At 37.7% G+C, this 26,316-nt stretch overlaps 1 protein-coding gene and 1 long non-coding RNA gene across 4 annotated transcripts in view; one reads left to right on the forward strand and one right to left on the reverse strand.

The window, feature by feature from the left end:
• The window catches only part of LOC132360719 (uncharacterized), a 75,822-nt gene that overhangs the window by 40,001 nt on the left and 9,505 nt on the right, over positions 1-26,316 (forward strand). For both annotated transcript variants that reach the window (XR_009501164.1, XR_009501165.1), the window contains exon 3: positions 9,355-9,441. This is a non-coding gene — a long non-coding RNA (uncharacterized LOC132360719). The remainder of the gene's footprint in view (positions 1-9,354; positions 9,442-26,316) is intronic.
• Positions 1-26,316, reverse strand: part of CEP128 (centrosomal protein 128) — a 428,617-nt gene that overhangs the window by 14,363 nt on the left and 387,938 nt on the right. For both annotated transcript variants that reach the window (XM_059915805.1, XM_059915804.1), the window contains 2 exons: positions 8,276-8,353; positions 4,933-5,046 (listed from right to left, as the gene is read on the reverse strand). In XM_059915805.1, coding sequence (XP_059771788.1) covers positions 4,933-5,046; positions 8,276-8,353 — 192 coding nt within the window. The remainder of the gene's footprint in view (positions 1-4,932; positions 5,047-8,275; positions 8,354-26,316) is intronic.

Here is a 26,316-nt window from a genome sequence, read left to right on the forward strand (position 1 = left end):
ATTGCATGCTTCAGAAGCTACCATTGTAGAAGATTTAAGATATGTACAGAAATAGCTGACCTTAGAAAGAAAGTGCTAACAGCCATTAATTGCTATGAGCAAAGCATAAACAAACCACGGAGAGATTCAAGGAGGGAGAAATAGCTTCCAGAAGCAAAGCACATTCTTATAGCATACACATGCTTACATTGAACAAATATGACAAAGGGCTTCGGCAAACTCTGCCTTCATAACCTGTGCTGAAAGCCATTATCAACACTTCCTCACCTACCTCATCTTATCCTGTAAAACATCTGCTTCTTTAAAAAGAAATTGCATACTAACTCTTCTACTAGAAATTGAAAATCATGATTTTCTTTTCAGGAGGAGGAAGGATGGGAACAAAATATGCCTTTTGTGATTTTACTAAAAAATCCACTGCTAATTAAAACCATATATTTAGCATGGGTAGAGAGCAGAAAGGGCAGGTAGCAAATGGGAATATCTTGGACAAAACCATGCTCTTTCGTGAATTCAGATTAGCAATGCTGTGTTATTGGCTGACTTTTGAACATTCTGTTCTATTTGAAACAGCTGGGACAGCAAGGAAGTCTGTATGTCCTACAGAAACCCAGTTAGGCCGCATGAACGAGAAGCTGTGAAATGCTTCTGTTGTCTACACAGAGACAGTTTGGGTCAGATTCAGCTTTGAATTGAATTCTAAATTTAAACTTTTAGATCAGGCTTTGACCAGTTAACTTGGTAAGCTTAGTACAATATTACATTATGCTCTCAGCAGTTGTGGACATTGGTCCTCCTAAAAATCTCAATAGGTTTCTAGAAATCTGATCATTTGGTCCTGGTGATTGCCATGGGAGTAAACAGCAGGAGATGGTTCTCTTTCTGGATTGAAAGAGAACCTGACTTGTACACTTTCTGCTATACTTCCCCTCCACCAGCAGTGTGGCCATATTGGATGTCTCACTGCCTTCTGACATCAGCAACAACATGAGAGCAGCCAGCTGCCAACATAGTTCTGCTAGTCCAACAGTTATTTGTCTGCCAACAGTAATACAGTCAGGGGTCTACAACTGTAATGCTAATAGTGATCCTTTTCCCTGTACCTTGTCATCACAAGCCTCTTTTCAAGACTTGAGAGCATCTTTCTTCTCTGAACTCCCACTGCAGTTTTTTTGGGTCACCCTTACAGCATGTACCCCTTTCTCCTTTGTACTACTGTTGTCTGTGTGAAGACTCTGAGTTCCTAAGGACTGATAATGGCTCTCCTTACTATGCCATCATCCTCTCTGGCTTCCAGCACAGCGCTTTATACACAATGTAAACTCAGTAAAGGTTTGCTGAATGTTGTATTTAACAACAACAACAAGAACAAACTTGAACATCTCACAATTAGAACAGAAGCTCTAAAAGGCAGGGATCTTTGTTTTGTTCACGGACATGATTCCCACGGGCCTATAAAGTTCCTGGCACATAGCTGAAACTCAATAAATATTTGTTGAATGAATGGATAGTATTATGACTTTATAAAGAGCTTGGGTAGTATGTTTTGGTAAAGAAAGAAAAGAGAATATTTTACATAATGTGTAAAGGAAGTAAGAGTAGATTGGTAATTTCTCCTTTCTCTAGACCAGGAATTGGCAAACTTTTCCCATAGAGGGCTTGATAATAAATATATTAGGTTTTGTGGGCCATACAGTTTCTGTTGCAACTACTCAACTCTGCCACTGAGTATGAAAGCAGTCACAGACAACACGTGAATAAATAAATGTGGCTGTATTCCAATAAAACTTTACTTACAAAAGCAGTCAGCAGGCAAGATTTGGCCCATGGGTGGTAGTTTGCCAAACTGTGCTCTAAAACAACTGTGCAAGAATTATCTATAAGGATTAAGATGACTAGATTACTACTCCCTACTTGAAGACCATGCCTTCTGCATGTTTATACATCCTGCCACTTCCACCTCCAACAGGTAGTGCAGTGCTTTTGCAATATAGTATCTGTATAGTCTATGTCTGTTGCATTAAACTGAATCCTACACTAAGTGATTTCCTGGAACCACAGTTTATAGTAGAACCAATGAACTCAAGAGCCTTTTCTTTGAACTCTGTCCTAGCAAAATATGACAGAAGTTAAGAGCTGCTGAAATAACGTCTTATGAAACTGATGTAGTAAATGGGACGCCTTATCCCTTGATAGAAAGAGTCTCAATGCCTCTTATTATTTTCTTCAAGATGTCAATAGTTAATCAGAGGTAGCTTTTCTGATTATCCACGAAGCCAAGAAATTAACAACTTTTCCACTGCCCATATGAACTCATGTTTCTTTTGAAGCTGCCTCCCCTCTCATTCTTGATAAATAACTTATTTTCATAAAAAGCATATAAGCAAATGATCATTGGTATCTACAATTCACAAAAATGCATTCTCGCATTTTTCTCAACAATGACTACAAAAGATGTGATATTCTCATGAGTTTTACGTTAGATCACTACATTATTTCAGGCCAGACATCTGCTACACATGATAGTAACCTACATATTCATCAGTAAAATGGATTAACATTTAAAAATGTTTAGTATTAATGTGGGGCAATGTCATCACAAAATGTGCTTTGTGGCTCTTCCTTATATTTGTACTGCCTATTTGCAAAATTTTCTACCTTATTTCTCATTTTGATAAGTGTTGGCCTCACAAACCAGCCTTGATTTCCTCTTCAGCTGCAAATGTAATTTTAAAGAGAACGCCAATGAGATTACTTGCTGAATGTGTTAAACATTCATAGCTTTGCCATATGCTGTTATGGAAATTGTATTGATTTATAGCAATTTGGGTGCCACTAGACAGCACTGACTTACCTAATACCGGATCTAACTGTATTGGGAAGTAATGTTTTAAATGCTTCATTTGCATCCAGACCTCTATTGAATTAAGAGGCATATAATGTGTTTATGTACTTTTGGAGACAACTGACTTTTATTTATTAAAGATATAGTCCCTACATTTGGTGACTTCTAAAAAAATTAAGGAATATCAGGTACAAATTTATGCTATAATAGCCTGGTGCTCAAGGATATAGATTCTTGAAGCCAGGCAGATTTAGGTTTGAACCCTGATTCAACCACTTAACTGCTCTATAACTTTGTTTTCTTCAATGGTAAAAAAGGAAAAATAATGGTGCCAACTGACAGGGTTGCTGTGAGGATTAAATGAGGTAATGCACATAAAGCATGAGACACATGCAAAAAGAGCAATTTTTTGTAGTTTGTTCTAATATATGCTCAATAATGAGTCGTTACTATTATTTGCTCTTGTTACCTAAGCCTTTCACTTCTGTTTAAAGTTAGTGGCACTCCTCTCAGTGGTGGAGAAATGCTTGAGTATATGGGACCTGATGAGAATGTTGGAAGACAATTTAAAATTCACCATATGAGACAACAAGGTCACTACTATAGTAAATAATACCAATATAAAAAGCAAAGGTAAAAAAGCACAAAGCCACAGGATGCCCTCTTTACAATAAGGGTATAAATAGCATGGCATAATTGTGTTAAATTTTTGTTTGAGATGGGGAAGTGAAGTGCTCATTTTAAGCATGCTAGGGAGGACTTATGTAAATGAATACTGTCTTTATATCCACAGAGCATTCTATCCAATTATCTTCAGAGGAGGCAAGAAGCATCTTAAAAATAATTATATTTGGCTGAAATAAGTGAATATATACAGTGTAATGAATATTCATATATATTGAAGTTTGTAAGAATATATAAAAGAGCCAAAAGAACCTTTAGTTTTTTTTATTTTCTAAATCAACTTGGAGTGTACATTAGAATATAGATGGATTCTCTCTAGGTCAGTGTTCTCGATGGGGGGCAATTTTGCCCTCTAGGGCAGGGGTCCCCAACCCCTGGGCTGTGGACTGGTACCGATCCATGGCCTGTTAGGAACCGGGCCGCACAGCAGGAGGTGAGCGGCGGGCGAGCAAGTGAAGCTTCATCAGCCGCTCCCCATCACTCCCCATCGCTCGCATTGCCGCCTGAACCATCCCTCACTCCCCCCCACCCCCTGCCCTGTCCGTGGAAAAACTGTCTTCCACGAAACTGGTCCCTGGTGCCAAAAAGTTTGGGGACCGCTGCTCTAGGGGATGTTTGGCAATATCTGGAGACACATTTAGATGCCACAACTCGGGATGGGGAATGCTACTGGTATCTAGTAAGTAGATTCTTAGGGATGCTGCTAAACATCCCACAATGCGTAGGACAGCCTCTACGACAAAGAATTACCTGGCACAAACGTCACTAATGCCGGGGTTAAGAAGCCCTGCTCTAGGCTAATAACCTCAGGGTCAAATGAGTTTAAAGTCACCCATACCCCACATGGATCTTGGACAGACTCTAGGGAATGGTAGGCTTTTTGTCAATATGGTCAGATCTTCCCAGTCTCCTATGTTGGTTCCACACTAGTGAACCATAGGCTGAAGTAGTAATATGGAGTTCTTATTCTTATGAAAGGAATGACTGTAACTGCCAACGCTATGCAATACTATGTGTTACTTCACCTACTGGGGACTTCAGCACCGAGAGTAGTTGGACTTACGTATTGAGGGGGGCCACCATCCACACTAAGCCTCTGACCATTCTAGAGACCAGAGGTTTCCTGGCTCAGGATTTCTTAAGCAGCATCAATTCCCATAGACAAACAACATATTAAGTAACAATGGCATAAACTTAAAGATGAGTTCTCAGGTAAAAAGTTATAAACACAATCTTTGGATTTCTATTCTCTACTTCTACAGAATTGAAAATCTATCTCCTACATCAAGAAATATCTTTTATAAGTAGTACCCTTACACAAAACCTACAGCAGCTGCTTAGAAAGCTGTAGCCATAAACATGAATAACGCCCAAAGACTGAAAGTGTATATAAAGGGCATTACTTTGAAGCTTTGGATTCTGTACTTGGTGTCATCCAGCCGCTGCTGAAGAGATTCTCTGTGAACTCTGTACTTAGAATATCTCCCGTCAATTCTGTCAGATAAACTGCGCGAACCCTGCAAAAACAACAAAGGGTCTAAACTGGTAGATGAAAGAAAAACCAGTGCTTGAAATTAAAATAAGAAAGTTTTGATACATAGATGATTAATCGTTATAGCCGTTGAGAGAGATATATAGAGGAATCATAGGTTCCCAAGGATAAAGAAGAAAACGATCACTTTGGATGCTATCATGAAAATAAAAACAGGGTCCCACATTGGTTATTAGCATTTCTTTTCACTGCTAGTCCCCAGGCCAATCTGAAATGACTTCCTTCCTTTAGTTGAAGGAAGGGAAAAAGGTTTAATTAACAGTGAGTTGTCCAAAGATGGAACTTAATGATACCATGCCACTTTGGGATGTTATATACTATCCCTTGGAATAGTACTTGGCATCAAAATATTCTCTTTGTTCAACATTCTGACTTTTAACTATTACATCACGCAGATTTTTAAACCTAAGGATAGCTCATCTGCCCTCAAAAACATAAAAAAATTCAGGTAATAAATTAAGACAGAAAAAATTTCCAGGGCCTGCCTTCCTTCCTTTCTATTTTTCCTTCATTCTGGGGAGAGAGGATAGAACACAGCAAATAAGTCACCACCGCCAGTTATTTAGACATTTCTATTATGAATTAGGGAGAAATTAGAATTAGGGCAACTGATTTTCATATGTAAGAAAAATCACCTATGGGATTTAGTTCCCCAAATAGCCCCAAAGAACTTTTTGAATGTTCAAACTGGAAGGGGTATTAGAATTCCAAATTTCTCATTTTTATTCAAAAAAAAAAAAAAAGTTACAGCCCAGGTAAGTTAAGAATGACCTGTCCAAGGCTAGGCAATTTGTGGCAGATTGGGCTTGGAACCCAATGCTATTCCCTCTCCTCCATATCAAATATGTAATGTTTAAATGTAGGATTGTGGAGTTGAACCGCTTCTTTCAAAATAAGGGGGAAAAAAATGAGAGAGACTATGACACCTTTAAATAAGAATAAAGTCAAAACCATCTAAATAAGTTGAGGTCTGTATTCATACTTAAGAGTCATAGACTACAGTATTGCCAAAAGAATATGTGAAATGCATTTTCACATATATGCTAGTGATGCTGGTGTGAGGAGGAACAACAGAGATAATATTGTTCAAGTCTCTCATATTTTATGGATGAGGAAATATTCCCTGAGATATTAAGTGATTTTGTCTGGTGCATGAGCATAGACCAGAACTTAGGTCTTTGAACTCTTGTTAACAGCGTACTGAATTTTAGAAAGTTTAGGGGTTTTGAAAAATATAATCTATGTCTAAAAACCTAAAGGCTTCACGTATTTTTATTTAAGGCTATGTTTAGTTGTTTTCATTAAATTGATTACATGACCTCTTTTTAATCATACATATGGCTTTAGAGTACATATAGAATGGGTTTCAAGCTACAGGCAGTAGGGCAAAGCAGGTGGGCTTTGCTGTAAACACAGAGAAGTAGATCATAGATTTCTCTAATTTACATACCCCAAACCTCAGTTTCCTGAGCTGTAAAATGGGGGAAAATAATGCCAATCTATAGGGTGTCTCTGAGGATTTGAAGAAATGTAATGTAAAGTACTTAGCTACTGCCTGCCACATGGCAGTGTATAATACTTGCTAACAAACTCCTTTCCCTTTTAAAGGTAAAGGTTTCAATTTTAATGACTAATACTGGAAAGTACAATTCTGAATTTTGAAAAGCACTGTCCCTAAAAGTTTCACTATATAGGCACCTTCCTATGTGAGTGTGTGCACATATAAGCTAGATTTGTAGATAATCACTAGCCTATAAGATGAAAAATAATAAAACATTTTTGGCAATAGTAGAGAACACAACTTTTAAACTACTCTTATGAACATTCTGTTTAATGCAGACCACTGGGGGAAAAATGAGCTGTCACTGGAGGTTAAACTTTATTTTTTTTATGCTGGTGTAAGACAGGCATTAGTTTTTCAATGGCAAATGCCACTTGTTTCTAATACCTTCTGGTGCTTGCCCTTCATTCACTTAGATAACTTCTATTAGCTAAAGAAGAAAAAACTGGAAAGGACATGGGTGTAATATATTGTCTGCTTTCCACATCGGGTCATATAAGGGTGAAAAGAAATTACATCTTCTTGAACACTGGTTTCATAATTCTTTGATAGCGATTTAGACTGCAAATATGCAATTAAATCATGAGAAAGAATTAAAACTTTAGTAAAATATACTAGAAACACTTGGCTTTATTCTATAAGTGATATTCTAGATTTCTAGATGTGTCAGCTCAACCCTAGATCCCACTCAAAAATGTTTAGTTACTGAACTAGCAAAATACACTTAATGAAATTTTAAGATAGGGTAGACCTTGAAAGTTACAGCATATCGGTACCTCTAATAAATCAACATGGCATGATCTGGTTATATTTCTTACTCACTATATCCTCAAATAATATGTTAGAGTTAAGCAGAATCTATATATAAGTTATATTTTAAAGCTAACGTGAAATAAACAGTTAAATGGCTTTCAAAGAGAAACTCTCATCTTTGTTTGTTCATACAGGGTCAAGAAATTACAAATCACTAAAACTGTCCATTAACGTATGCATCCCTATGGGGACATGTGCTGTCTGGCCTGGACCTTGTCTGGCAGGACTGGGTGTCAGGGTTATATTTACAGTAGGTAAATCCCGACATGTAATTAACTGGCTTGATAATAAAATCCTTTGTGGTTAGAGTTCTATCAATAAACAGCATTGGATATAAAATCTAAAATTCTATGTGGATCTGAATTCATATATTGTAGTACAGGGATAACCTGTGCACTACTGTACCTCTAAGACAAACAGTACTCTGGAAATTTATAATTTAAAAAAAGAAGATAATTCATAAATTAAAATTGTTTATCAAAAAAGTCATTTAATTCTTTTAAAAGAATTAAAAGGAATGTGTAATTCCTTTCAATTCTTAGGTTTTTCTAAATTATAGTTAAAGCTTTAGGGGGCCAAATGAGCTTCTGGTAATAGGGTAAAAGCCTCTATTTTCCTATATTGTGCGAATATGTAAGTTCCATTATTTTCGATGCTGGCTTCAGAAATGTCAATAAGCTCTGATAAGATTGAGTGTTAAGAGTCCCCAGTGTTTTTTGGTCTTTCCTCCCTCCCTACAATTTTCTTTGCACATCAGGAAGATGTCAAGTGTTCTCACTCAGATAAAAATACTGAAAGAGAAAAGCCAACTCTTTCTCACTCTGAAGCCTTTGAAATCTTCTAGTAGGCTCAGTTTCTCAGGCACAGACTCCAGATGGTCTAAGGCCACTCGGGTACTCTAGAAAAGAAAACACAAGGCAAGCAAACATTATGAAAAATTGATTAATACTTTCAGAATCCAAGTACTAAAAATCAGTTGTACCATTGGTATAAGCAGTTCAAGCTGTAGATTTAGAGAGTCAAATAACAAATAGTATGTCTAAGATAAATGTATCTTTCTAAATCAGAAAAAAATTTTTCAAGAAGAATATGATATGCATTTGCAAGACTGATTTGAATATAAAGCTCCTCCTAGATAACTGCTTGCAACTGATATACTATCAAACTTTCTATAGAGAATTTCATATTAATTTACAAACCTGCTTCAGTGAACATCAGAAATAAATCATAAGGTAATACTGAGAAATAGATGAATTTGCAGTTACTTATCTATGGAGCATATTAGAGATCCTCACATGTTGCCATTATAAAGAAGAAAAGAGCTCTCAACAATAATTTTAGTTAAAACGGAAAGGAGTAGTTCTCAAAAGACTTGGAAGAAATAATCTGAAATTAAATATGTGCGACAGGGACACAAGGTCCCGTTGATTACAAATCAATAACTTCTACAGTCTTTGATTAGCTAGTCACTGATTTACACATACTGATATAACCACTAAGAGGGAATGCTCTGAAAATTATTTCAAAGCAGATGTTGAACTAAGAGGTTAGGTTATTCTAACCTTGAGACCAGAGACTATACCATATACACCCCTGTATTCTTAGTCCTGTCACAGGGTAGGCACACAGATATTAGCTTTTACATTTAAAACGAATTGTAATTATTCAATGAAATAAAAAATAAACCCTAGGGCTGCGCATGGGAAGAAAGTGTCCTGCAAGAACCTGGACGTAAGTTTGCACAGAGCTGTCAGGAAGTTAGTGACCACCCACTATTCCACATACTCCCCTACATCTCCTACGTGAACGGTTCTGCACAATAGATTATGAAGGAAAGTGACATGTGTCACTTCTGGACTGAGACAGTTAAGAGTCTGTGTGTTCCCTTTTCCACCTCAGACCCTGCCATAAGGACCCTGGAGGCCACATATTCCGGATGGCAGAGCTACAGGATAGAGGAGAGCCGCCCACCATATTGGACTTAATGTGAGTGAAAAATCAACTTTTATGGTGCTAAGCCATAAGATTTCATGGTTTGTTAGCTACCAATGCATAGCATAGAATTTATTACAAATAATACCTGAGAATTATGTAATTTAATAATAGGCTAATCAGATGGTCAAATGGCTTTTTTTCTTTTCTTTTTTTTTTTTTGGTGGGAGGAGGCCCCAAATTATATGTGCGTCAGGGTTTTTTTCTCAGGGGAGTTCAATTTTTTTGGAACTAGCCTGGGTTAGGAACTGGTGTTCTCATCATCTGGTATACTCACTTTCATCTACTTTTCCTATCCCTCTCTCACCCTGATGCTGTTCTCTCCCATCCAGAGCTTCTCCAGAGCATAGCCTTACATCTCCTGCAGGGTTTGTGGAGGAGCAGGGATGGAGACACAGTGGAGGGTCTAACTCTTCCCTGAAGACACTTTCAATGTACTCATTTCCACCCTCTCCTTCTGCAATAAAAGGGTACCACTAGCTCAAAAGCCTTTCAGAAATTCTACAGGGTGAATAAAATTTGCTTTCCATAGCTATCCCCTTGACAGGCATTTGGGTTTCACCTCTGTTATGAGGCATTTTACCCTTCTTCTTTCGATGTTCTTTGACTTGGCATTATAGTTGTCTTCTAGTTGTCAACATGTAAACCACTGTTTCTATCTCTTCATATTTGTATTCTTCTAATGTGATTTTTGAGAGAGTAGTAGAAACATCCTTACTTTGGCCATTTTGAAATTGGAAGTTGTACATGCTGTTTCTTCACATTCATAACTTTTCAAGTTCCACTTAAACTTCCTTTTCGAGTTCCATTTAAAAGACTTAGTATTTTGTTCCTTCCAAGTAGTTTGTTCCTTCCGCTTAACACTTACACTGTTAGTCTTTTTTGTGGCATGTGCTCAACTCAAACTGCCATGCATTTTAAATAGCTTTATTTAATTATTTCATGAATAGGAAAGATTAATCAAAATAACATGTTTCTTAGAGACAGACTCACAGACATAGAGAACAGGCTTGTGGTTGCTGGGGACTGGGGGTATGGGGTGGGGGGCTGGAGAGGGATGGACTGGGAAGTTGGGGTCAGTAGTTGCAAACTATTTATACATAGAATGGATAAACAACAAGGTCCTACTGTATAGCACAGGGAACTATATCCAATATCCTGAGATATACCATAATGGAAAAGAATATAAAAAAGAATGTGTATATATACGTATAACTGAGTCACTGCTATACAGCAGAAATTAACACAACATTGTACATCAACTATACTGCAATTAAAAAAATGGCATGTTTCTTAACATAGGCCCTAATGTGTAGATTTAGGAGAACTAGTAGTTTTAGTCACCATATATGCTATATTCATTTAAATAGTAAAATTATAGCTTTCCTCAAGAATTATATTGGCCCTTGAATAGTAAAATCCAAATCAATGCCATGGTGATTTTAAAGCAAAATTTTATGCATTGGATAAAATCTTCTTCATAAACAATGGTTTCGGTACAACTTGTAGTTTTAAAACTTTATTTCCTTTTTTTCCATCCCATAATTTTTTTCATTCAAAAGTGACCCTCTGAATCTGGGTTAAATATGTTATACTCATTTTGATCTTAAAATAAGCAAATGATCTCTTTCCCTACTGTAAAGCTAGCAGGTTATGCAAATATTTTTGCTTAAAATTTTCAATCAATCAGGTGATGCATTAAAAAGGTTTTTTCCTAGCATGTTTACACATACTGGTTTATTCTATTTGATTATGTTTTGGGGGTACATATTCAAATGGCTACTTTTTTTGAGTAAACCTTCAACCTTAAAAATTTGCTTGGCTTCTTCTTTCTTAACTGGTTATTTTTCTACTTCCCTCCCCTAACCCCCCACGTCTCCATTAACATCTTTATACTTTCTCTTCATCTATTGTAGTTGTGATTATTTTATATTCCATTTATGGATTGTTTCTCAATATCTTGCTCAATATCAGAAATCCTTTGTGGTACACATGTCCTTCTCTTCATCCTTATATTCTAGTCAGTTAAGTAACACCAAATGTATATCTAGATACCACAAAAAGATCCATAAGACGTAGATGGCACACTTTCTCTTCTGCAGGAACTTTTAATTTACTGGAGGGAGAATATGCATATGTAAAAGATGTAAGAATTATACAAAGAAAAAAGTTAATTGCATTTATTTTAAGGAAATTACATGTACAGATGCTGAGATTTCTAAGGCATCTGCAACAATAAGACATAAAGTAATGAAGATAATGAGTCCAGGCCTGCAGTCACCTCAGGTCTCATAATTTCATGATTAAGTGGTATTTGGGGAGTACATTTATTTTCTGGCCTTCTCTCCCTCTATATGCATGTTAGTGTGCTTAAACCTACCACGTTTTCATATAGACTTAAAAGTATGCATATGCACGTTCAAACTCCGTTTTTTGTTTTTTAATGTGAGACTGGCTGGGATTCTGTGCTTAGAGTCTTGTCACATTACGTGGCATTTCAAGTTCACTTTTCCCCGAAAGCTAACTGTGCTAGAGAGACAAGAACTAATGGCAGATGGGAAGTCTAAATAGGGAACTTGCTTGGATTTTAAAGGTGCCGTGAGGACCTATAGCATGCCAGTTCCTAGGGCAAAATATCTCATGCAGAGTCAGGGAAACTTTTTATTTTTTAAGTTGATTAATTACTTCTGCCTTACATGGTTGAATGCATTAAAGGGCACATATAAGTCTCCACTGGTAGAAATAAGGGAACAATTTCTCAAGTTTATGAATAATGGCACCAGGAAATGACAGGTGCTTAACCTGTCTTTAATTTTCTTAAATCAATTTTCTAGAAGAACTAAATTGGACATTCACATGGGGGTTTAAAGAGTGTTTCTCTTTTGAAAATGTTACAAGATAATAAATTTCATATCTAATTTGAAAACACAGAAATTCACAATTAAGACTCCGTTTCATAAAGAACTGATACAATACACTGTTTATAGTACTTGCTTTATCTCAGAGGCTTAAGGAGCTGGACTTCCACTGGCCTAGGAAGCAAATGATCAATTACTCCTAATCCTGTTTAGTAGGATAATGAAAGACTAACTATAAAAATGTAATTCAGGGCTTTCCTGGTGGCGCAGTGGTTGAGAATCTGCCTGCCAATGCAGGGGACACGGGTTCGAGCCCTGGTCTGGGAAGATCCCACATGCCGCGGAGCAACTAGGCCCGTGAGCCACAACTACTGAGCCTGCGCATCTGGAGCCTGTGCCCCGCAACAAGAGAGGCCATGATAGTGAGAGGCCCGCACACCACGATGAAGAGTGACCCCCGCTTGCCACAACTGGAGAAAGCCCTCGCACAGAAACGAAGACCCAACACAGCCAAAAATAAATTAAAAACAAAAAACAAAAAACTCACATTATTTAAAAAAAAAATGTAATTCAATTTTGAATACAATTCTTAATCCTCATTCCTCTGTATAATGTAGATACTAAGGTTATCCCCATTTTACAGATGAGACAACTGAGGACCAAAGCGTAAATAACTTCCTCACAGTCATGTGGTGGCAAAACTGGTATGCAAATCCAAGCAGTCTGAATGCAGAAATGTCAGTGTTATTATATAAATATTTTCATGGCAAATCACCAATTGAAAAGGACAGCAACCAGCGGGTGTAATAGCGCCTGCTTTAGGTAAATTCCTAATCCCTTGTTAGCTATCAACTCTCAGCAGCTAGAACTTTGAAGATATGTCCTTGATGAGCTTGCTTCTGGAAAAAGAAGTCTTAAGGAAGAATTCCAGGAAGAATTTCATCTTGCCAGTGCTGAAGGGTCTGTGCTCAAGACCATGCATCCAATATATACACACACACAAGGGGTCAGGACAGTCTTTCTGTTGATTAGAGGACATTAGGTATGAGATTGATTTTTATGATACTAATACCCCCTTTTCTTTTTTTGTAACATTTAGCACTAGGATAGCACACTATCTGTCCACAAGAGGTGCTTCAACAAATGTTGGCCACATAAAGACAAAGGCAGAGTTACCGTGTTCTAATCAACCCACTGAATCTTGGCCTCTGTATTAAAAACCTAGAAGCAAAAGTTTGCTATTTCATTTATTTTCTCTAGACTAAGGGCAAGATCCAGTGGCAGAAACAACAGTGAAATTCAGAAATCCTGTCTGTTAGGACTTACGGCTTTTGTACCTACAGCAGGCGTGTTTAGATATCTGTTGGAAGGGGCAATGAATCAGCTGGCAATTTTACTATTCCAAAATCTTCAACACACACCAAACTGCTATGGGGTTGAACAGTTTGTACTGGTCCACAGTATATTTTTCTTTAGGTGTTCCTTTGCTTCAGACTTGAGGGAAATTTAATAATATAGTATGACAACATAAGTAGCAGCTATTAGGAATTAGAAGGGGCTTCACTGCAATTCTTAGATTCCTGTCTCCTGTAGAGAAAGCTTACGAAACAGAATATACTTTTCTTTGTAAAAATGTACATGTTTATTTTCTTATTAACATATAACAGCCACCATTTTCTTATAGTGCTATTGAAATCATATGTTTTGGGTTTGGATGATTAAAGGATATGGTGTCTATATTTTTATTTTAAAAATGTGTGCATTTTTGGCACTATATAGATATTAAATACATGAGGTTATGAAGCAGTTTATTTGGGTTCAAAAATGCAATTCCATTTCATTTGGAAAGAGATCCACTTCAAAACTTTTTTGACAAATGGCTGAAAGATGGTAAAAGGACCTGAGTAAACAAGTTTGAAGGAGAGGAAGAGTGAGATCATGAAAAAGAGAGACTGTCTGCCTTTTCACTTGAGGTGACTAGATCCAGCACAGCTTTATTGGCTTCACAGGGTCCTCTTTTCATCCAAACTGTATAAGACACTTGCTGGAACCAAGTGGAAAAGTAGCAGAGACTGGGCTGGCAAAGTCATTTCGTAGACACACATCCTTCAAAGAGCCTCAGAGCTCAAAGTTGTGTGGATTTCTTGGAATATCAGAGGAGTCCTCTATTTCTAGATTGTGTACTGTTGATACTGAGCAGGACCCTGTGGGGCTCCTGGGCACAAAAGCCTTTCTGTGTCCCCCACGTCTTGATAACAGGAAATAGGCTTCATTCAGCCTCCATGACCTTCCCTGAGTTCCAGTGAGAAGGTTCAAACAGTTGCTAATTAGAGAAGGGAGGGTTTGTGGAGACAAGGGAGGAACAGTCAAGAGAAACAAAAATGCAGCCTCGGGGCAGGGTCCTGGTTCCCCATTAAGGGATATACCTATATAACAATATCTGTGCTGTTCTGCAGATACTGAAAGCCCCACAAGGTGGGAGAAATTAATGGTATGCTGCCCTCAAGCAGGCAGACCCCAGACGGGTGGGAACCAGAAGGTTGATGATGCTGAGTCCCACTTACCTTACCACCGACCAATCAGAAGAGTGTCTGCGAGCTGATCACACCCCCTCTGAACCATTACCATGAAACTTCTCACTATCGCCTCCATGTTGAGACACACAGTTTTTGAGGCACAAACCCGCTGTGGCCCCTTTGCCTGGCAAAGCAGTAAAGCTGTTCTTTTCTACTTCACCCAAAGAAGATTGTCTCCAAGATTTAATTTGGTGTCAGGGTACAGAGGCCGGATTTGGCTTCACTTTAAGAGAGTTTTAAAAATCAGACACCCACTTAGAAGTGTTTACATGAGTCTCAGGGTAAGAGGGTACATAAGGCTTGTTAAAAAGACAAACAAAAAAAAACACCAGTTAATGTGGCAACATGGCATCAGTGACTCTATTTGATCTAAAATCCAGAACTTTTGTCAACAACAAATTCTATGTGTCTTCATATAATACCATTCTAATCAAACGTGGTAGAAGATCTCCTTTAAAAAGCACAAATTTGTGAAATTTGAGAATAGGTAGAATAGCTTCACTAGAAAATTTGAATAAAGAAGGCTTTCTAGGTATTTTCCAACTCTCGTTCACAGTAATTTTTTTCAGTGAAGAACTATAAAAAACCTACAGAATCTGTCATTCCAGATTATTGCTTACTTGTTTCTAGACATAACCAAATTATGAATTATAGTCAACCCATGATCTTATTATTACCTTAATTTGGGGATTTTTTTTCCAATAAGAGAACACCAAGAATGAGTTGAAGGAGAAAGGAAGACAGAAGGAATAAAGAAACATCTCTCTTCCCCTTGAGATCCCCTCTTTAAATATTTTTCCTGATATAAAGGAAAAATAACACACAAAGAATAATGAGGACTAGTTTAGTGTTCTCTGTATGCTAGATAACGAATTGGGCCCTTACAACCAGTCTATAAGGAGGAGGGTCTTGAGATCCACACTTTAATTTCTGTGAAATCATTTCATTTCTTAAAATTGAAAACTAAATGTACTCAACAAAGGAAAGAAATTTTAAGAACTTTTGCCCCCAAAATGTGATTGCATGTTAATAATGGGCAAACAGTATAAGCAAGTGTTTGCTGAAAGAGAGAGTTTAGCAATTTCTGCTTAAGGTGGCAGATAAAGAAACTATGTTTGTGGGATTGACTGGTCCCAGTCACGTGTTTCAAGCTGGCTGATGGAGGACAGTGTTGAGGTGGAAGGGATGCTGAACCAGAAGTCAGCCTATCTCATTTGTGGAGATGCACAGTTCCAGCAACGTTAATTGTACTTTGTGGTTTGGGGAGTATCACTTTCCCCTGCCCTTCTAAGCTTCAGTCTTTTATTTGCAAAATGGGGATAACTAATGATGGTCTTTATTATCCCATACTCATAGAGTAACTGTGATTATAGAGTAAGAGTGAATGTGAAAGTACATCGAAAACTGTCAAGTACTTTCTAAATAGTATTAAAAAAAAACCTGATTCTGTGAAGGACTGTCAGCTCAAGAATTCTCAAATGGAGAAAAGGAGGTCAGTGACAATCTAAATTTTACAATCTAAAATTACTAATAAAAATTAGTCAACAGAGTACAAAGCAGAAACAAGGCAAACTTAATTAAAACTATATCCAATATTTAGAAATACATTGCTGTTCTACAGACATCATCCAACACATAAAAGTAATAGAATTGTAATGGCACACAAATTGCTTTTGTACATACTGTGCCCTCGGTGGAGAATGTTCCCTGCAGTCTCCTTATCTGGTTATAACTTTTCCCCCCAACATTAGGAGCATTTTCAAACATACAGGAAATCTGAAAGAAATTTACGGAGATCACACAAATACCCACCACCTAAATTCTACTCTTAACATTTTGTTATATTTGCTTTATCACATATTTATCTATCCATCCCCACGTCTATCCATTAACCCAACTTTTTTGGATGCATTACAAAGTAAACTGTGTACATTAGTACACTTTACCCTAAAGACTTCAGCATGCATACCATTAATTCCACTTGAATATGTTTAATGTAAAATTTACATTAATTTGTAATGAAATGTATAAATCTTAAGTGAACTGGTTAATTTTTATTATCTTTCATCACTTCCTCAGGGAAGGCACCCATGCCTTCACTGATTTCTGTCAAATAAGCTCTCAGTTAAGTCATGAGCCTTTCCTTTGCAACAAGTACTGGAGTACTAGTGTTACATGTATTTGTGCGGTTATTTAATAAACGCTTGTGTTGACACTGGGCAGCAAGCATCCTCCGGGTGGGGAATGTCTGTCTTTGCCCCCCACTGTACCCACAGGCCACCTAGTGCTTCCACAGAAAAGGTATTCAATAACTGCTTCTTGAGTGAACGAATGCATCTTACTCAATGCACGGGAGGGATTTACCCATTTATTCAATCTGCAAGCACTTACTAAACACCTACTCTATAGCAGACACTGTTCTACAGGTGAGCTGAGGGAGAGCCCAAGATGAGGCTGAAGATGCCTACGGTAAGATCTTACAGAGCCTTTAGGCCACAGTGAAGTAAGTGTGTTTAATTCTGAATGAGACAGAAGGTCTTCTGAGGGTTTTCAGCAGAGGAGTGACATGCTCTAAAAGGCACCTCTGATGCTGTTTGCAGACTGCTGGCCCCTGAGCCCCAAGCAAGGGAAGAATTGGTGGAGTTTGGGAGTATTTTGAGAAGGGCGCAAGGCGTCTCACTCCCAGGTTGGGGACCTGCTGAGCAGTGGAAACTCTGAGACCCACGTCAGGGGTGCCATCTGGGTGGAGTTCCCTGAGAAATTTATTGGGAGAATGTACTGAATCCCCAGAAGGGCAATGGTGCCACACCTGAAGCTCTTGATTTACCCCAAATACTCTTACATCTCAAGAATAGGCATTCTGACCATAAACTTCTGAAAATGTCTTAAATGTCCACAAAATAGTTTCTCTAATAATGATAGATTATTTAGATTATTCAGATAATATTTTTATTTGTGGTAGCCTTCTGTTTAAGGACATCAAGATATATTTGAGGCAGCAAGGTACAGTGGGAAAGCTCACTGAGTAGCAATCAGGAGATAAAAAGTTACATCTCAGGTTTGCCATTACCAGTTATATGAACCTGGGAAAATCATTTAACCCATGGATCTCAGTTTCCAAATCAGGAAAATGGGAAAGAAGGATCTAAAAATTTCTAAGAGCCCTTCTGTCTCTAGATTTAGTCTGCTGTAGCTTTAACTTCTTCCCGTAGTAGGTTGGGAGCTTGAAAGGTTGGAAAGGGTAAGAAAAATGGCTTTCTATAAAGAGAAAGTAAAATAAGGAGAAAACCACTTAGGGATTACTATTTACCCAAGAACACCTGTGGGGTGGAAAAACCTTCATTCTTCTGTGGCAGAAAGCAAAGCTAATGATTGCATAAGGAAAACAGGAAGAAAGATATTTCTGTCATCTTGGGTATTTGCCCTATCAAATTACTAACTCCAAATATTTGTCATTTTGTATTTTTAGAACAGATACTTCCAAAAGCAGGCGAAGAACTTGCTTTTCATTTTTTTTTTTCATTTTATAACTGCCCTAATTAAAAAGAATTAAAACAGAAAAATGATTTTACAGTTTTGCCCTCATCTAGATGCTGCTAATTAGCTTCTGGTTCTATTACCATAAATGTTATTCCATATTTTTGCTTCTGTCAAAGTTTCTGTGCCATCATGACTTTGCACACTGTGGACCAAACAAATGTTGCTGCCATTCTGGTAAACAACAAATGTAGCCTGCCAGCAATCCATCAGCCAATGCAGCCACCTCCAATGATGTGCCCTGAGGGGAATTCAGGATGGAGATAAACAGGATACTGGCCCTAGATAGTTAAGATGCATATCTAAGCAATAATTTCAATGAACCTGGACTCATTCATCTTCCCATACATAGAAAAACACTAAAATCATTAACTTGAGATGTCTGTTTTTTGTGATTAGCAGCAATCTTTCGATGTTTGACTTTTTCTTTTTTTTTTTTTCCCAGCAAAAACTCCTATATATCTTGGCTCCTTCCTTACCTCTTTGAAACAGTTCCTCAGAGCTATCTGAGAGGCTATATCCCGATTATATAGTCCTCAGTAAGATTACCAAAGAAAACATAATTCTCGACTTTTAGGTTGTGCTTTTTTGTTTGTTTGTTTGTTTTGTTTGTTTTTTTTTCAGTCGACAACGTGAAGGCCCATCTGTCTGGAATATCCTCTACATGCTGCTTAAATTAGCCCACTGATTGTCCTTCTGCAAGACTTGGCTTGGTTACTACCTCCTCTAACATGGCAGTTAAAAGCATGGCCTCTTGAGTGGTCCGAGTTGAAACTCTGGTTTAGTTTCCTACTGGCCATGTGTGCCTACGGAAGTTCCTGATCCTCTGCACTGGGACTCAGTTTCTTCACCTATAAACAGGAATGATAATAACACCCATAGCGTAGAACTATTTTAAGGATCAAATATATTAACATATGTAAAGTACTCAGAATGGGGAAGGGCACTAGTAAGCACTCAATAAACACTAGCTATTGTTATAACGATAATACTAGTTATTACTCTGTGAACATCTCTCCTAAAGTGTGTGTTGGGTACCCATCCTCAGTGCTTCCCATGCACACACATGCCTCCTATCACCTGTCTAATCGCTTCCTGTCTATTTGTCCCTTTCAGTAGACAGCAAATTTCTTAAAGGCAGGACTATATTCTTCCTTAATTTCCAGGGCTGAGTACTTGCTATTATACACAATAGATTTTAGTTTTATGGGGGGAAGAAAAAACAACAAAAAACCTTCTCAACACGAAGATCAATAAATATTCATTTAGAACTTATAAATGCTGTAGAAACATACATGTAGCACACATTATTTTCTAAAAGTACAATTTAAAACCTGACTTTTTGAGGGACAGTGAATGTTTTTAAACACTCAAAATTAAATAAATAAATAAACAAATGGAAGAAAACGAGGGACAGTAAAGTTGAGTTGAATGGTCCAGACAGAGTAAAAGTGAGGAAGATGAGAATAAAATCTTTTGTGGACCTAATAAGGTCCTAATAAGGAAATGTGGGATGTGAACAGCAAACTGTCTCCTGTGGATGAGCTGACAGGGGCTTAGCCACTTGAGGCCACGATGACACTGGTCACAGGGCAGATACTGAGCAATGCTAATCACTTCCCTGAATACTGCAAAGCCCTTGCCCCAAGCCCTCAAGATATGCGAAAGTAGGCAATCACATTTGCCTCTTCCATATTTAACATGGAACAGAGGGTCCTGATATGGAACACTGATAAGGAATGATAATTGTTCTGGCTGAGGTAGGGTCCAGGCTAATTTACTTAAAAGCTCCTCGGTGAGGTGAACATAATTAATCATCTCTGTTCTCAAAGTAAAGGGTTATTTTCTTTTAAATAGTTGTCCTGCGTTCTAAAAAAGAACGACAAAACAAATTAATCATTTTCCATTACTCTGCACACAGCACTTGGATGCTGAGACAGCATGTGAACAGTTAATCCGCCTATATGGATGAGTTTCTGGTGACAGGCAGATCAGATCTAAATAGAAATCAGGCAAGGTATTTTATTTTTATCATTGTGGCTTTGAGACTTAATTCAAAAATAACTGAGACCAACTCTGACTATACTTTTAAAGTTTGCTTTCATAATTAATCCTTTTTTGAACACTTAGAAACACTCTTTTGGATCCTGTACAAAGCATTTCCCTGGCCGACTGCTGCCAAAGCAGACAGAAGCAGAGACTATCTAGAATCCTTCAAAACTATTGAAAATTCAACTGAACTATCTCTTAAGGCCATACTTAGTTCAAAGTACCAGTAATTTGAAGTTATAGCAATACATTTTGGAAGACAGCCCACCTAAACAAGTAATGTTAAAGGTGAATTCTAAGTATGTTTGAGAGGCTCTGTTAAGGTATGTCCTGAATGGCTGAACAGAAGGGCAAGAGAGGATAGATGAAGTATATGTGAGCAAAAGTATATATTTTTAAATAAATTCATCTAGTTTCTGAATTTGCAAGCCCTGGCTGAGAAAGATGGACCATGAAAGCCACTGGGCATTATACAACTGACAATATTATTTGATGAGCAAATTCATCTGACATTTGCCACAAACAATCGTCTTCCTGAAACTTCAATTGCTAGAAAGGTTTTTTTCTTTTTTCCAAATGAAAGCCATGTATTCATTCAACTGGACAACAATGAAGCTTTGTGGCCTGGTGGTTAGTATGAAAAGGAGTTGGTTTGGCCAAAACAATTTGAAATTTTGAACTTAGTCTCCCTTCCCCCACTTCTTTTTTAACATACTCAACTAAAATGAACGAGTTCTGTAGCCCTTACTAGACACATTTAAAAAAAAAAAACGAAACTAAACAAAAAAACAACCAACAAACCCCCTGAAGTAGCCAAAACCACATGACTTTGGACATTTAAAGTATGTTATAAAAACTTAGAAAACATGCAATACTCTGGAAATGAGTCAGGATTTCACAGCATTTATTATACAGAAACTGGATAGGACATCTGGCCTTCCCTTTATCCAACAGCATTTACTAAGTACCTACTATGTACAAATCAAACTATAACATCACTACATCAGGCTTCATTCTGCTAAAGCTGACTAGATTTAGTTCAAGCATATTCTTTTGGTTCCTGAATGAAAATAAGTTATTAAGGCAATAGAGAGAAATATTTATAATTTTTTGTTAACTGCCTTTTCCTATTAAATTGGAAAATTTTAAGTATAGGGATTAAGCCTTACTTGCTATTCTTTAAATCTATGGTGTTAATACATAATAGCTACTCAATAAATATTTATTGAATTTGGTGCTGTAATTGCTTCTCAGTCATCCAGTAACTACATATATGCAACAATATTTTTAAAATTTGCTAATGTGAAAGATTAGATGATTTATATTTGATTTGGGAATAATCCCATATCCTGTCAAGTGAATATGGGTGTGTCAGGAGTTCTGGGATATACTCTATATAATGAAGTTGCAACAGTAACATCAATTACATGAGACAGGTACTCCACGTTTTCTTTGAGGACGCCTGCTCCCTAAATTTTCTTGAGATATTCTAGGACATGACACCCATGAGGAATATCAGTTAGGAAGAGCAAATCTGAAGTATTATATAATATTGCTTTCCCTGTCCTTCCTTCTCTCCCACCCAACTTTAGTTGGAGGCCAAAGGTAAGAGCTTTGCTCTATATTATTTCTAAGAAGGTGCAGACATAGGTACATATCACAGTCATGCAAAGCTCAAACTTTAAATATATATCTGGTCTCTTCCTCTTAAACTTAGAGGGAATCCAGTGCTTTAAAGGAACTTTCTGGAGATGCAAACAAGATGCCTATTGATAGTGAAAACTGGGTCTATCAAATTTATGGTAATAGGTAATATTGCTTGAAGTCAGTTGCAATTTGAACACTGTGGGAACCACAGGAGATTCATTCATAACAAAAACAAACAAGTAAACAGAAAACAAAGAAACAAGGAGATGGGAATACAGAATGGCAGTTTGTTCCCAGATCCTGGAACACAACAACATACTTTGCTTAATCTTTAGTGTATCGGTAATAATTAGTCATCACCATTTACTATTCAGGTCCAACGGGTGAAGTTTTTTTTTTATTTTTTAAGATTTTTTTTTAAAAATTTAATTTAATTTATTTTTTGGCTGAGTTGGGTCTTCGTTGCTGTGCACGGGCTTTCTCTAGTTGCGGCGAGCGGGGTCTACTCTTCGCTGCGGTGCGCGGGCCTCTCATTGCGGTGGCTTCTCTTGTTGCGGAGCCTTCTCTTGTTGCGGAGCATGGGTTCTAGGCACAGTACTTGCAGCACGCAGGCTCAGTAATTGTTGCACGTGGGCCCTAGAGCACACGGGCTTCAGTAGTTGTGGTGCGTGGGCTCAGTAGTTGCAGCTCTCGGGCTCTAGAGTGCAGGCTCAGTAGTTGTGGTGCACGGGCTTAGTTGCTCTGCAGCATGTGGGATCTTCCTGAATCAGGGGTCGAACCCATGCCCCCGGAATTGGCAGGCTGATTCTTAACCACTGTGCCACCAGGGAAGTCCCCAATGGGTGAAGTTTTAAAAAAATATTTTAGCTACTTGATAAATTACTTAAAGAATATAAAGAGATAGTAAAAAAAAAAATGTTATTAGAAATTTTAGTAAGAAGTTAAGCATGTTATATATTCTCTTGATTTAGAAGGTATGAATGCAACAGACTACTGAATAACTGTCATCCATGATTCTGGAAAATACCCATCTTGTAAATACAGATTAGAAATTTCAAATATATTTCTAATGAGTTCTATTTTATCATTACTTCTGGCTTGTTCTCTTGCACTTGCTTCTTCAAAACACAATACTTCTAAAAATGTGACAGCTTCTAATTTTTCTTTTTTAATATAAATTTATTTATTTATTTATTTTTGGCTGCGTTGGGTCTTCATTGTTGCGCACAGGCTTTCTCTAGCTGTGGTGAGCGGGGGCTACTCTTCGTTGCGGTGCACAGGCTTCTCATTGCGGTGGCTTCTCTTGCTGTGGAGCACGGGCTCTAGGCGCACATGTGGGCTCCGTAGTTGTGGCTTACATGCTCTAGAGCGCAGGCTCAGTAGTCGTGGCGCACGGGCTTAGTTGCTCCCCCACATGTGGGATCTTCCCGGACCAGGGCTCAAACCCATGTCCCCTGCATTGGCAGGCGGATTCTTAACCACTGTGCCACCAGGGGAGCCCTGCTTCTAATTTTTGAAAAATTGATAATGCAGTCTTCTTTACTACATAATTGCAGATTTTTTTTTCATTTTTTAGATTTATAAGTATCAATTAGAATGGTCAATCCAACAAAAATTTTCATTTCTATATTATCTTTTCCTTTCAGTCACATTTTTATACAACCTGCTTTCAGTGTTTGCCCATTTATGAACCATATGAAGTAAATTATGGTGCACAAACATAACTAAAGATGAAAGAGTACTGTCACACATTCTTTCAGCAAATGCACTGCTCCAGGTTCTTGTTGCCAAATATTGCATGATGAAGTGTTTCTTGTTGAATAAGTAACTGGAAGAGAGCACCCTATTTCCTCTTTGTCCTCAGAAATAGATTGTTCATTCATTGATTCCTGAATTTGCAAAAAATTCATCTACGATCTTATCATTTGAAGACTCATAATCTGACTTTTGCTTATACAATCAATTTCACCATCATCATTAGTATCTAGAATGCCACTGTCTCTCTCTTTATATTCATCTTCTGATTCATCTATTAAGTATGAAATGTCTTCCTCTGTCAGTTTCCTTCTCTTTGTCATTATGGGAGAAAATGAGAAATTCTGAATTATCAACCTGCATCCAATAAAGGTAATAATAATAAAGAAAAAGACTATAAAACTTCTTCTTGAAAGATAATACAATATTTTGATGGAAGGTACTTCTCCGTGGCATTGCGACATGTCTTATGATGGCTTTTATCCCAGAATAGCTTTTCAAGAATGTTTGTATAGCAAACAGACTTCGAAATACACTGTCTTCCTCTTAGGCAAAGGTTCGGTAGAATTTCTTGTAGCTCCCTTTATAGGACTGGGGTTACATAAGCTCAGGGTTCCTCAGCTATAACACAAATTCACTGCATGTGCAACGCCCACCCGGACCCATCTCCATATTGCCCCTGAGGGACTTGGGAGGCAAAGGGAAGTGATACAAACATGCAGCTCATGGGGCCAGCTGTGCTGTGACTAGTAAAGTCCTTTGTCTCATGTCTTCTTCCAGCATCCATAAAAGTACGGCAGGCTAACTTGGTAACTGGTGAGAAGGGTAAAATTCTCAGACTCTTCAGTTCTTGATATACTTTGGACAACACAATAAGAAAATTGAAATGTTATGTAACAGTGATGATTTAGGTCACTTATTGCAACATCCATCTGTGTGATCCCCTTATCCCTCCATCTTCATATGATTTTGGTCTCTTCTAGCATATTTGGGAACAACTGACAAGTACCAATAAAATAATTTCTAGGATGATGAAATAGGAAAATGTTTCAAGAAAATAAGATCACCAAGATTCATTATACATCTTAGATTTATAATAGGCTTCAATAGACTCATGGTGTTTGCAAGACAGAATGAATTTTTTCTATCTTAAAAATGAGGAATGGGCTTCCCTGGTGGCGCAGTGGTTGAGAATCTGCCTGCCGATGCAGGGGACACGGGTTCGAGCCCCGGTCTGGGAAGATCCCACATGCCGCAGAGCAGCTGGGCCCGTGAGCCACAATTACTGAGCCTGCGCGTCTGGAGCCTGTGCTCCGCAACAAGAGAGCCCGCGATAGTGAGAGGCCCGCGCACCGCGATGAGGAGTGGCCCCCGCTTGCCGCAACTAGAGAAAGCCCTCGCACAGAAACGAAGACCCAACACACCCATAAATAAATAAATTAAAAAAAAAAAAAATGAGGAAAATTTCTCTTTGCTCTTTGTAAGAACTAAAAAAAGAAAAAAAAAAAAAAAGAATTACAAAAAAAATCAATCCTTACCAAAAGAAATTAATAGACCAAGATTGGGTCCAAATGACCCTGATGGTATAATAAAGATTAAACCACCCTTGAAAAACTCTTTTCCTTTTATCATCACCTCTCAGATCCTGTTCATCCTTTTAGTACCTAATTTCTCCTTCCTGGGAGCCTTTGTAAACCACTTCTGTGGAGTCTGATATGAAGTCTGGTAGTTCATGAAGTACTTGTCCTATGCTGCTTTGCAAGATAAACCATGCTTTATACTCAGTCCTTTACATGGGTTAGTTGGTGGTCATTTGTTGAATAGAGAAATGAATGAAAGAAATGAGTGGAGAAATTAGTGTGATGTCACAGAGTGGGGAACTAACACAAAAGTAGAAAAGAGGAGAAACAAGAAGAGAGATGAGGGAGGCAGGTAATTTACATATCTTAGTCAAAAGAAAACTGATTGAATAGCCAATTTGCTCAAAATACTGATTTACAAAACAACGTATTTGTTTTTTAAACTCTTTATATGGTTTCCAAAAATACTACTTTGTAAATTGGACAATTCGTTAAGGTTTATTAAAATCAGAGAATTAATCATTTGGTGAGCTCATGATTGGGTAAATTTGCCCTTGAAGTTAGGCCCAACAAGGTTAAATTTTAGTAAGAAGCTACAAGTAAGCAAAATAGAGTCCTGGAAATTTTTTTTTAAATAATGTTTGAGAAAGAATCTTATGACTGTTGTTTTGGTAGATTGGAAATGATATGTTGTAGGCACAGAATACATGATGGTATCAGTAGAAAAGGCATGAAATTAACTCAGTGGAAATTAATAGGACTACATCCAACAGACATGAAGGCAGAGTAACACCAGACTCTAGGGGATGGACTGTAAAGGCACATTCTTAAAGGGCACAAAGAAGATGGCTCAAATCAGTGATTCCC

The sequence above is a fragment of the Balaenoptera ricei genome, chromosome 2, assembly GCF_028023285.1.
Source record: "Balaenoptera ricei isolate mBalRic1 chromosome 2, mBalRic1.hap2, whole genome shotgun sequence".
In the NCBI taxonomy this organism is placed as follows: Eukaryota; Metazoa; Chordata; class Mammalia; order Artiodactyla; family Balaenopteridae; genus Balaenoptera; species Balaenoptera ricei.